Source organism: Coregonus lavaretus, assembly GCF_964263955.1.
Source record: "Coregonus lavaretus genome assembly, chromosome: 4".
Lineage (NCBI taxonomy): Eukaryota > Metazoa > Chordata > Actinopteri > Salmoniformes > Salmonidae > Coregonus > Coregonus lavaretus.
The window spans coordinates 65771547-65783018 of record NC_139991.1 but is presented as its reverse complement, the minus strand read 5'-3'; the positions used below and the strand labels follow the sequence as shown (position 1 = coordinate 65783018).

Below are 11472 nucleotides of genomic sequence, written 5' to 3'. Positions count from 1 at the left end.
AAGTCGCTCTGGATAAGAGCGTCTGCTAAATGACTAAAAATGTAAAAATGTAAAAAAAAACTCTGCAAACAATAACTGTCAAGCTCGGAAGTGTGTATGTGGCTGTGGGTGTGTGAATGCGTGTATGTGTGTGTGTGTGTATGCGTGTGTGTATGTGTGTGTATGCGTGTGTGTGTATGCGTGTGTGTGTATGTGTGTGTGTGTATGCGTGTGTATGTGTGTGTGTGTATGCGTGTGTATGTGTGTGTGTATGCGTGTGTATGCGTGTGTGTGTGCGTGTGTATGCGTGTGTGTGTGCGTGTGTGTGTGTGTGTATGCGTGTATGTGTGCGTGTGTATGCGTGTATGTGTGTGTGTGTATGCGTGTGTGTGTATGTGTGTGTGTGTGTACCAGTTCACTGCTGCAGCGGTGCGGCCGGTGCTCCTGAGCAGTGGAAGTGAACGTTCTGCCACTTGCTCTCCCGGCGATGCCACACCCTCGTCTCCTCTGATTGGCTGGAGCATGGGCGGCCGGTGCCGTCGACGAATTGCGTGAGGCGTATGTAGGCGATGCAGGCGGCCTCTTCACCAATCAGGTGGACGTGAGGGTTGAGGATGGTGGTGTGGATGGGTTTACTGTTCTTAGACAGGACTGGGAAGGGAGAGAATAGATAGTTTATGGTTGTATAATTGTTGTGTAATGGTTGTCTTAAGGTTGTGTAGTGGTTGTTATAGTTGTGCAATGGTTGGGTAGTGGTTGTCTTAAGGTTGTACTATAGTTGTGTAATGGTTGTGTAGTGGTTCTCTTAATGTTGTGTAGTGGTTGTCTTAATGTTGTGTAGTAGTTATGTAGTGATTGTGTTATAGTTGTGTAGTGGTTTTATTAAGTGTGTGTAATGGTTGTCTTACGGTTGTCGAAGTAGAACCGGTGGAAGTCCATGCCCTCCACTAGGTTCCCCAGGGCCTCTGGCTCAAATGACGTCAAACATGGGTCACAGATCTTCCTGTTGAAAACACAGAACACAACACTTTACAACACATTGTCTCACAACACAACAAACACAACACAACACATATTCTCACAACATAACACATTGTTTCACAACACATCATCTGAGCTCAGACTAAAAGAGCAACCAAGAAATCTCAGTTTAGAACCTCTATAGTTGTAGGGAGATAATGAGGTGCAGGCTGGGAGTTGTAGTGTTATGGTGATTTGAGCTGCAGGCTATAATTCCTGCAACAATATTTAGAGTATAAAGGTGTTTTTTGCAGAGGTCAGCGCAGTTCAGGAGAGGTAAAATGTCACCTGTAGTTTTAGGGTAAAATTAGGTGCAGGCTAGGAGTTGTAGTGTTATGGTGATGGGCAGGCTGGGAGTTATAGTACTTTGGTGAGGTGCAGGCTGAGAGTTGTAGTGTACTCACGCGTAGGCCTCAAAGTCTCCATTGTTGATAGCTTCAATCAGCTGCTCAGTGATCTTGATAATCTCCTGTTTTCGCACTGCAGGGGGAACCAATAACAGAGTGACCATGGGTCGGGGACAATAAAATGTTTGTGCAACAAATCTCGCAGAGCAAGATTCCCAAAGGTTGGAGCGTCGGCTCCAATTCTGCTCCAGTAGCGCTCACTTCAAGAGCTCTGGGAATGCCCGGCCCAGCATGCATTTCTAGTCTACTTGTGTGCTGCTATAGCCCCTTGCTTTAGCTACTGTCATGGAGTTCACTAAATATTTTCATAAAGAAACTGATAAAACACACAGGTGCAAAATCAAGGTAACTTACAAAGATGAAGACCAAGAGCAAGAGAGCGAGTGCTGTGAATTATTGTGTAATCTGAAAAAACACATATCCCGAAAGCATGATGGTGTACTTACTACGTGCACATGCTAAAATAAAGGAACGAGGTGGGTAGTTAAGTGTGTCATTGTAGCAAAACATTTATAAACAAAAAATCAGATCTCTTAAAACTTTCGTTCATTTTTGTTCTATTATCTATACAATAGGCCATGATTGATTTTGGCCCAGTAGGCCTGGCATATTCCCACTTTCAATGAGGTTTCCCTTTTTATTGGGTTATTTAGCCTAAAAACCTTTAGGAATACCTATAGAAAAAAATATAGAAAAAAAAAACTCTGCATCTCTGCCCAGCCTGGCAAGAGTGGCCCGAAGGGTGTTTAGCATCCCCAGTGGCTCTGCAAGCCAGGAGAGGATATTCTTCGCTGCTGGCCTGCTTTCCAGGCACCATCGCATGAGCCTGAAGCCACAGACTTTGGCCAAACTCATGTTTAGAAAAAAATGAATTCAAAGGCACTAATAAGGCATTTTCCGTTTAATTTGTATTTAATTCTAAGTAAGTCACAGCCTATATGTGCAATTTATAGACTATCATGATTTAATACAACTAAATGTTGTTTAGATGCTGAGCCCTTTATGTCCCTACCAGCCTGGTGCTTCACAATGTATTTCTTTGTAGGCTAATACAGTGCATTCGGAAAGTATTAGACTCCTTGACTTTTTCCACATTTTGTTACGTTACAACCTTATTCTAAAATGGATTAAATTGTTTTCCCCCCTCAATAAACTACACACAATACCCCATAATGACAAAGCAAAAACTGGTTTTTAGAAATGTAGGCACATTTATTCTCTGCAGATCCTCTCAAGCTCTGTTAGGTTGGATGGGGAGCATCGCTGCACAGCTATTTTCAGGTCTCTCCAAAGATGTTAGATCGGGTTGACGTCCGGGCTCTGGCTGGGCCACTCAAGGACATTCAGAGACTTGTCCCGAAGCCACTCCTGAGTTTTCTTGGCTGTGTGCTTCGGGTTGTTGTCCTGTTGGAAGATGAACCTTCGCCCCCAGTCTGAGGTCCTGAGCGCTCTGGAGCAGGTTTTCATCAAGGATCTCTCTGTACTTTTCTCTGTTCATCTTTGCCTCGATCCTGCCTAGCATCCCAGTCCCTGCTGCTGAAAAACATCCCCACAGCATGATGCTGCCACCATCATGCTTCACCGTAGGGATGGTGCCAGATTTCCTCCAGACTTGACGCTTGGCATTCAGGCCAAAGAGTTAAATATTGGTTTCATCTGACCAGAAAATCTTGTTTCTCATGGTCTGAGAGTCCTTTAGGTGCCTTTTGGCAAACTCCAAGCGGGCTGTCATGTGTATTTTACTGAGGAGTGGCCACTCTACCATAAAGGCCTGATTGGTGGAGTGCTGCAGAGATGGTTGTCCTTCTGGAAGATTCTCCTATCTCCACAGAGGAACTCTGGAGCTCTGTCAGAGTGACCATCGGGTTCTTGGTCACCTCCCTGACTAAGGCTCTTCTCCCCCGATTGCTCAGTTTGGCCGGGCGGCCAGCTCTAGGAAGAGTCTTGGTGGTTCCAAACTTCTTCCATTTAAGAATGATGGGGGCCACTGTGTTCTTCAATGCTGCAGACATTTTTTACTACCCTTCCCCAGATCTGTGCCTCGACACAATCCTGTCTCGGAGCTCTACGGACATTTCCTTCGACCTCATGGCTTGGTTTTTGCTCTGACATGCACTGTCAACTGTTGGACCTTATATAGACCTTATATAGCCTTTCCAAATCATGTCCAATCAATTGAATATACCACAGGTGGACTCCAATCAAGTTGTAGAAACATCTCAAGGATGATCAATGGAAACAGGATGCACCTGAGCTCAATTTCGAGTCTCATAGCAAAGGGTCTGAATACTTACGTAAATAAGGTATTTCTGTTTTTTATTTCTAATACATTTGCAAAAATGTCTAAAAACCTGTTTTCGCTTTGTCATTATGGGGAATTGTGTGTATTTATTTAATCAATTTTAGAATAAGTCTGTAACGTAACAAAATGTAGAAAAAGTCAAGGGGTCTGAATACTTTCCAAATGCACTGTAATATAGCCTAAATTATTCATTTTCGTTCCTTCTTAGGCTCCCTGTCTGGCTCCTGACCTATTTAGTGTTTATATGCTGTTTAATACGACATGTAGCCTATTTGAAATGATGAGCTTTTTCATGTTTATTAAAATACTTTTATTTTCAAATCATATGGTTATGTTTCAATATTCAAAACCAAATGGTAGGTCCAGGTAGTCACAATAATAGATGGGTGTTTGTTAAATTGTGATTTTAATTAATGGAGCGAATTCGAAGCGGCAGTTTTTGGCGGGGTGGTTGGAAAGGACGTGGATGTCCATGAGCGATGAGCGGGATTTCCGTCCGCTCAACTCCGCTCACATACTCTGGTAACTCTACATACTCTGGTAACTGTACATACTCCGGTAACTCACAGAGTGAGGCTTGTTGTCATAGCAGAGATACTCACCAGATGGCTTGCTATTCATGGTGGTAAATCCTCTCATTCATCTCTCTCTTTTTATATCTCTCTCTCTCTCTCTCTCTCTCTCTCTCTCTCTCTCTTATCTCCCTCTCATCCTCTGAGCCTGGTATAAGTACACTCGCACACACTCCCTCCACTAGCGTGGACAACACACTGACGCATACCCATAATGTACAGTCCTGCCACTCAGGTCTCCATAGAGCTATGCAGGGCCATGAAGACCTCAACACCAGAAAGACTTCACCGGATATAGTTCACCTGGCTTCTTCTCCTTCTCCTTCTTCTCCTTCTCCTTCTCCTTCTCCTTCTCCTTCTCAGCCCTCTCCTCTCCTCTCCTCTCCTCTCCTCTCCTCTCCTCTCCTCTCCTCTCCTCTCCTCTCCTCTCCTCTCCTCTCCTCTCCTCTCCTCTCCTGTGTGAGGCATGTTGAGCTCATCCAGCTATTCCTGTCCCTAGATAAGACTTACTTCCTCCCTCTCCCTCTATCCTTCTATCCCTCCCTCTCCCTCTATCCCTCCCTTTCCCTCTCCCTCTATCCCTCCCTATCCCTCTCCCTCTATCCCTCCCTCTCCCTCTCCCTCTATCCCTCCCTCTATCCTTCTATCTATCCCTCCCTCTCTCTATCCTTCTATCCCTCCCTCTCCCTCTATCCCTCCCTCTCCCTCTATCCTTCTATCCCTCCCTCTCCCTCTCCATCTATCCCTCCCTCTATCCTTCTATCCCTCCCTCTCCCTCTCTCCCTCCCTCTCCCTCTCCATCTATCCCTCCCTCTCCCTCTATCCCTCCCTCTCCCTCTCTCCCTCCCTCTCCCTCTCCCTCTATCCCTCCCTCTCCCTCTATCCCTCCCTCCTTCCTATCCCTCACTCTTTCTCTCTTCCAGCAGACCAACAGAAGGGCTTACTTACATACAGTAGCTGCTGGGGTTTCTGATATACCCTCTCCTTCCTCTCTCCTTCCCCTCTCTCCTTCCTCTGTCCTTCCTCTCTCCTTCCTCTCTCCTTCCCCTCTCTCCTTCCTCTCTCTCTTTCCTCTCTCCTTCCTCTCTTCTCCCTCTCTTCTCCCTCTCTCCTTCCACTCTCTCCTTCCACTCTCTCCTTCCCCTCTCTCCTTCCTCGCTTCTTAATAATATTAATAATATGCCATTTAGCAGACGCTTTTATCCAAAGCGACTTACAGTCATGTGCGCATACATTTTTACGTATGGGTGGTCCCAGGGATCGAACCCATTACCCTGGCGTTACAAGTGCTACCAATTGAGCTACAGAGGACCTCTCGCCTTCCTCTCTTCTCCCTTTCTCCTTCCCCTCTCCTTCCTCTCTCCTTCCTCTCTCTCCTTCCTCTCTCCTTCCTCTGTCCTTCCACTCTCCTTCCTCTCTCTCCCCCTATTTCCTTCCTCTCTCTCCTTCCTCTCTCCTTCCTCTCTCTCCTTCCCCTCTCTCCCTCCCCTCTCTCATTCCCCTCTCTCCTTCCCCTCTCCTTCCTCTCTCTCCCCCTCTCTCCTTCCTCTCTCTCCTTCCTCTCTCCTTCCTCTCTCCTTCCCCTCTCTCCTTCCCCCCTCCTTCCCCTCTCTCCATCCTCTCCCTCCTTCCTCTCTCTCCTTCCCCTCTCCGTCCTCTCTCCTTTCTCTCCTTCTTCCCTCCTTCCCCTCTTTCCTTCCTCTCTACTTCCCCTCTCTCCTTCTTTCCTTCCTCTCTCCTTCCTCTCCCCTTCCCCTCTCCTTCCTCTCTTCTCCCTCTCTCCTTCCTCCCTCCTTCCCCTCTCTCCTTCCACTCTCCTTCCTCTCTTCTCCCTCTCTCAGTCCCCTCCTTCCCCTCTCTCCTTCCTCTCTCCTTCTTCTCTCCTTCCTCTCTCCTCCTCTCTCTCATTCCCCTCTCTCCTTCCTCTCTTCTCCCTCTCGCCTTCCTCTCTTCTCCCTTTCTCCTTCCCCTCTCCTTCCTCTCTCCTTCCTCTCTCTCCTTCCTCTCTCCTTCCCCTCTCTACTTCCCCTCTCCTTCCACTCTCCTTCCTCTCTCCTTCCTCTCTCTCCTTCTTCTCTCTCCTTCCTCTCTCTCCACCTATTTCCTTCCTCTCACTCCTTCCCCTCTCTCCTTCCCCACTCCTTCCCCTTTCCTTCCCCTCTCTCCTTCCCCTCTCCTTCCTCTCTCCTTCCTCTCTCTCCTTCCTCTCTCTCCTTCCCCTCTCTCCTTCCTCTCCCTCCTTCCTCTCTCTCCTTCCCCTCTCCGTCCTCTCTCCTTTCCCTCCTTCCTCCTTCCTTCCCCTCTTTCCTTCCTCTCTACTTCCCCTCTCTCCTTCTTTCCTTCCTCTCTCCTTCCTCTCCCCTTCCTCTCTCCTTCCTCTCTTCTCCCTCTCTACTTCCTCCCTCCTTCCCCTCTCTCCTTCCCCTCTCTCCTTCCACTCTCCTTCCTCTCTTCTCCCTCTCTCCGTCCTCCTCCTTCCCCTCTCTCCTTCCCTTCTCTCCTTCCCCTCTCCTTCCTCTCTCCTCCTCTCTCTCATTCCCCTCTCTCCTTCCTCTCTTCTCCCTCTCGCCTTCTCCTTCTCCTTCTCCTTCTCCTTCTCCTTCTCAGTCCTCTCCTCTCCTCTCCTCTCCTCTCCTCTCCTCTCCTCTCCTCTCCTCTCCTCTCCTCTCCTCTCCTCTCCTCTCCTCTCCTCTCCTGTGTGAAGCATGTTGAGCTCATCCAGCTATTCCTGTCCCTAGATAAGACTTCCTTCCTCCCTCTCCCTCTATCCCTCCCTCTATCCTTCTATCCCTCCCTCTCCCTCTCTCCCTCCCTCTCCCTCCCTCTCCCTCTCCATCTATCCCTCCATCTCCCTCTATCCCTCCCTCTCCCTCTCCCTCTATCCCTCCCTCTCCCTCTATCCCTCCCTCCTTCCTATCCCTCGCTCTTTCTCTCTTCCAGCAGACCAACAGAAGGGCTTACTTACATACAGTAGCTGCTGGGGTTCCTGATATACCCTCTCCTTCCTCTCTCCTTCCTCTCCTTCCCCTCTCTCCTTCCCCTCTCCTTCCTCTCTCCTTCCCTCTCTCCTTCCTCTCGTCTCCCTCTCTCCTTGCTCTCTCCTTGCTCTCTCCTTCCCCTCTCTCCTTCCTCTCTCTCCTTCCCCTCTCTCCTTCCTCGCTTCTTAATAATAATAATAATATGCCATTTAGCAGACGCTTTTATCCAAAGTGACTTACTGTCATGTGCGCATACATTTTTACGTATGGGTGGTCCCGGGGATCGAACCCACTACCCTGGCGTTACAAGCGCCATGCTCTACCAATTGAGCTACAGAGGACCTCTCGCCTTCCTCTCTTCTCCCTTTCTCCTTCCCCTTCTCCTTCCTCTCTCCTTCCCCTCTCTCCTTCCTCTCTCTCCTTCCTCTCTCCTTCCCCTCTCTACTTCCCCTCTCCTTTCTCTGTCCTTCCACTCTCCTTCCTCCTTCCTCTATCCTTCCCCTCTCCTTCCCCTCTCTCCCCCTCTCTCCTTCCTCTCTCTCCTTCCTCTCTCCTTCCTCTCTCTTTCCTCTCTCTCTACCCTCTCTCCTTCCCCTCTCTCCTTCCTATCACCTTCCACTCTCCTTCCTCTCTTCTCCCTCTCTCCGTCCTCCTCCTTCCTCTCTCCTTCCCCTCTCTCCTTCCCCTCTCCTTCCTCTCTCCTTCCTCTCTCTCATTCCCCTCTCTCCTTCCTCTCTTCTCCCTCTCACCTTCCTCTCTCCTTCCTCTCTCCTTCCTTTTTCCTTCCTCTCTCCTTCCTCTCTCTCCTTCCCCTCTCTCCTTCCTCTCTCCTTCCTCTCTCCTTCCCATCTCCTTCCCCTCTCCTTTCCCTCTCTCCTTCCCCTCTCTCCTTCCTCTCTCCTTCCTCTCTGTCCTTCCCCTTTCCTTCCTCTCTCCTTCCTCTCTCTCGTTCCTCTCTCCTTCCTCTCTCCTTCACCCTCCTTCCTCTCTCCTTCCCCTCTCCGTCCCCTCTCTCCTTCCTCTCTCTCTACCCTCTCTCCTTCCCCTCTCTCCTTCCTATCTCCTTCCACTCTCCTTCCTCTCTTCTCCCTCTCTCCATCCTCCTCCTTCCTCTCTCCTTCCCCTCTCTCCTTCCCCTCTCCTTCCTCTCTCCTTCCTCTCTCTCATTCCCCTCTCTCCTTCCTCTCTTCTCCCTCTCGCCTTCCTCTTCTTTATTAAAATACTTTTATTTTCAAATCATATGGTTATGTTTCAATACTTCAAAACCAAATGGTAGGTCCAGGTAGTCACAATAATAGATGGGTGTTTGTTAAATTGTGATTTTAATGAATGGAGCGAATTCAAAGCGGCAGTTTTTGGCGGGGTGGTTGGAAAGGACGTGGATGTCCATGAGCGATGAGCGGGATTTCCGTCCGCTCAACTCCGCTCACATACTTTGGTAACTCTACATACTCTGGTAACTCTACATACTCCGGTAACTCTACATACTCCGGTAACTCACAGAGTGAGGCTTGTTGTCATAGCAGAGATACTCACCAGATAGCTTGCTATTCATGGTGGTAAATCCTCTCATTCATCTCTCTCTTTTTATCTCTCTCTCTCTCTCTCTCTCATCTCCCTCTCATCCTCTGAGCCTGGTATAAGTACACTCGCACACACTCCCTCCACTAGCGTGGACAACACACTCACGCATACCCATAATGTACAGTCCTGCCACTCAGGTCTCCATAGAGCTATGCAGGGCCATGGAGAATGAAGACCTCAACACCAGAAAGACTTCACCGGATATAGTTCACCTGGCTTCTTTCTCCTTCTCCTTCTCCTTCTCCTTCTTCTCCTTCTCCTTCTCCTTCTCCTTCTCCTTCTCCTTCTCCTTCTCCTTCTCCTTCTCCTTCTCAGCCCTCTCCTCTCCTCTCCTCTCCTCTCCTCTCCTCTCCACGGCATGTTGAGCTCATCCAGCTATTCCTGTCCCTAGATAAGACTTACTTCTTCCCTCTCCCTTTATCCCTCCCTCTCCCTCTATCCTTCTATCCCTCCCTCTCCCTCTATCCCTCCCTCTCCCTCTATCCCTCCCACTCCCTCTATCCCTCCCTCTCCCTCTATCCTTCTATCCCTCCCTCTCCCTCTCCCTCTATCCATCCCTCTCCCTCTATCCCTCTATCCCTCCCTCTATCCTTCTATCCCTCCCCCTCCCTCTCCCTCTATCCCTCCCTCTCCCTCTATCCTTCTATCCCTCCCTCTCCCTCTCCCTCTCCCTCTATCCCTCCCGCTCCCTTTATCCCTCCCTCTCCCTCTATCCTTCTATCCCTCCCTCTCCCTCTCCCTCTATCCCTCCCTCTCCCTCTATCCTTCTATCCCTCCCCCTCCCTCTCCCTCTATCCCTCCCTCTCCCTCTATCCTTCTATCCCTCCCTCTCCCTCTCCCTCTCCCTCTATCCCTCCCGCTCCCTTTATCCCTCACTCTCCCTCTATCCTTCTATCCCTCCCTCTCCCTCTCCCTCTATCCCTCCCTCTATCCTTCTATCCCTCCCTCTCCCTCTCCCTCTATCCCTTCCTCTCCCTCTATCCTTCTTTCCCTCCCTCTCCCTCTATCCCTCCCTCTCCCTCTATCCCTCCCTCCTTCCTATCCCTTGCTCTTTCTCTCTTCCAGCAGACCAACAGAAGGGCTTACTTACATACAGTAGCTGCGGGGATTCCTGATATACCCTCTCCTTCCTCTCTCCTTCCTCTCTCCTTCCCCTCTCTCCTTCCCCTCTCTCCTTTCTCTCTTCTCCCTCTCTCCTTCCTCTCTCCTTGCTCTCTCCTTCCTCTCTCTCCTTCCCCTCTCTCCTTCCTGGCTTCTTCCTCTCGCCTTCCTCTCTCCTTCCCCTCTCTCCTTCCTCTCTCTCCTTCCTCTCTCTCATTCCTCTCTCCTTCCCCTCCCCCCCCCCTTCCTCTCGCTCCTTCCTCTCTCCTTCCTCTCTTCTCCCTCTCTCCTTCCTCTCTCCTTCCTCTCTCTTTCCCCTCTCTCCTTCCTTTCTCTGTCCTCTCTCCTTCCTCTCTCCTCTTTACTGTCCCTCTTTTAAGCCTCTCCTCCCATTCTCAACTGTGTTTGGTGTTCTCATGGTGTTCAACCATAGTACTGTATGTGTGTGTCATGATAATAGTAGTATGTGTGTGTGTGTGTGTGTGTGTGTGTTTGCGTGCGTGCGTGTGTGACTCACGTTTCACATCCTCATCCTCAATAGTGGTGTTGCTGTCAGATGAATCCTGCAGACACAGAGAGACATGTCAGTGACAGGTCAACCCAGATACACACATGCACATACACACACACACGCACACGTACATACACACACACACACACTACTATTATCATGACACACACATACAGTACTATGGTTGAACACCATGAGAACACCAAACACAGTTTCCCCCATCCAGTTCGCAGTCCCATACATGCAGTGCTCTATACCAGTAGAAACCACCAGATGGCAAGACATAGCGCGCACCCACAGAGCCCAGTTCCATTTAGTTCCACAAGATGGCGGTGGTGGACAAAATATCTCCACACAATGTAGTGTGGGTAGTTTTGTGTCAGTGTGGTTATATTAAGCAGCTGTTCCCAGGTCTGTATGACTGCGGCATGCAGGCACACCAGACCTCAAAAGCACAAAGACCAGACCTACAACCCACACAAAACTCCTCAACCAGGAGTCATGCTAGACACGCACGCACACACACACACACACACACACACACAATCACACACATGCACTATAATACGCTAACACACCAGCTTGCCAAGGACAGAGCGAAAGAAGACGAAGATGAGAGGACTGAAAGGAGGAGAGAAAAAGTTGGAGGGATGGAAGAAGGATGTACCTTGTTCCTATCCACATGGATAACAGTGGTCTGAGGCTCCTATAGAGATAAATAGAAAGATATAGAAAGAAAGAGAGAAAGAAAGAAAGAGAGAAAGAAAGAAAGAGAGAAAGAAAGAAAGAAAGAAAGAAAGAAAGAAAGAAAGAAAGAAAGAAAGAAAGAAAGAAAGAAAGAAAGAAAGAAAGAAAGAAAGAAAGAGAGATAGAAAACAACAGAGAGAGAGAGAGATAGAAAACAACAGAGAGAGAGATAGAAAACAACAGAGAGAGAGAGAGGAGAGAGAAAACAACAGAGAGAGAGAGATAGAAAACAACAGAGAGAGAGAGAGAGAAAACAACAGAGAGAGAGAGA

The 11472-nt window shown here is 48.9% G+C and overlaps 1 protein-coding gene across 1 annotated transcript in view; it reads right to left on the bottom strand.

Moving 5' to 3' along the window:
• Positions 1–394: 394 nt before the first annotated feature.
• camk2b2 (calcium/calmodulin-dependent protein kinase (CaM kinase) II beta 2) overlaps positions 395–11472 on the bottom strand; it is a gene marked incomplete at both ends in the record, with an annotated part of 20941 nt that continues 9863 nt past the window's right edge. The window contains 5 exons of the mRNA XM_084159338.1: positions 395–630; positions 888–982; positions 1404–1479; positions 10461–10506; positions 11122–11160. Of these exons, the coding sequence (XP_084015464.1) occupies positions 395–630; positions 888–982; positions 1404–1479; positions 10461–10506; positions 11122–11160 (492 nt within the window). The remainder of the gene's footprint in view (positions 631–887; positions 983–1403; positions 1480–10460; positions 10507–11121; positions 11161–11472) is intronic.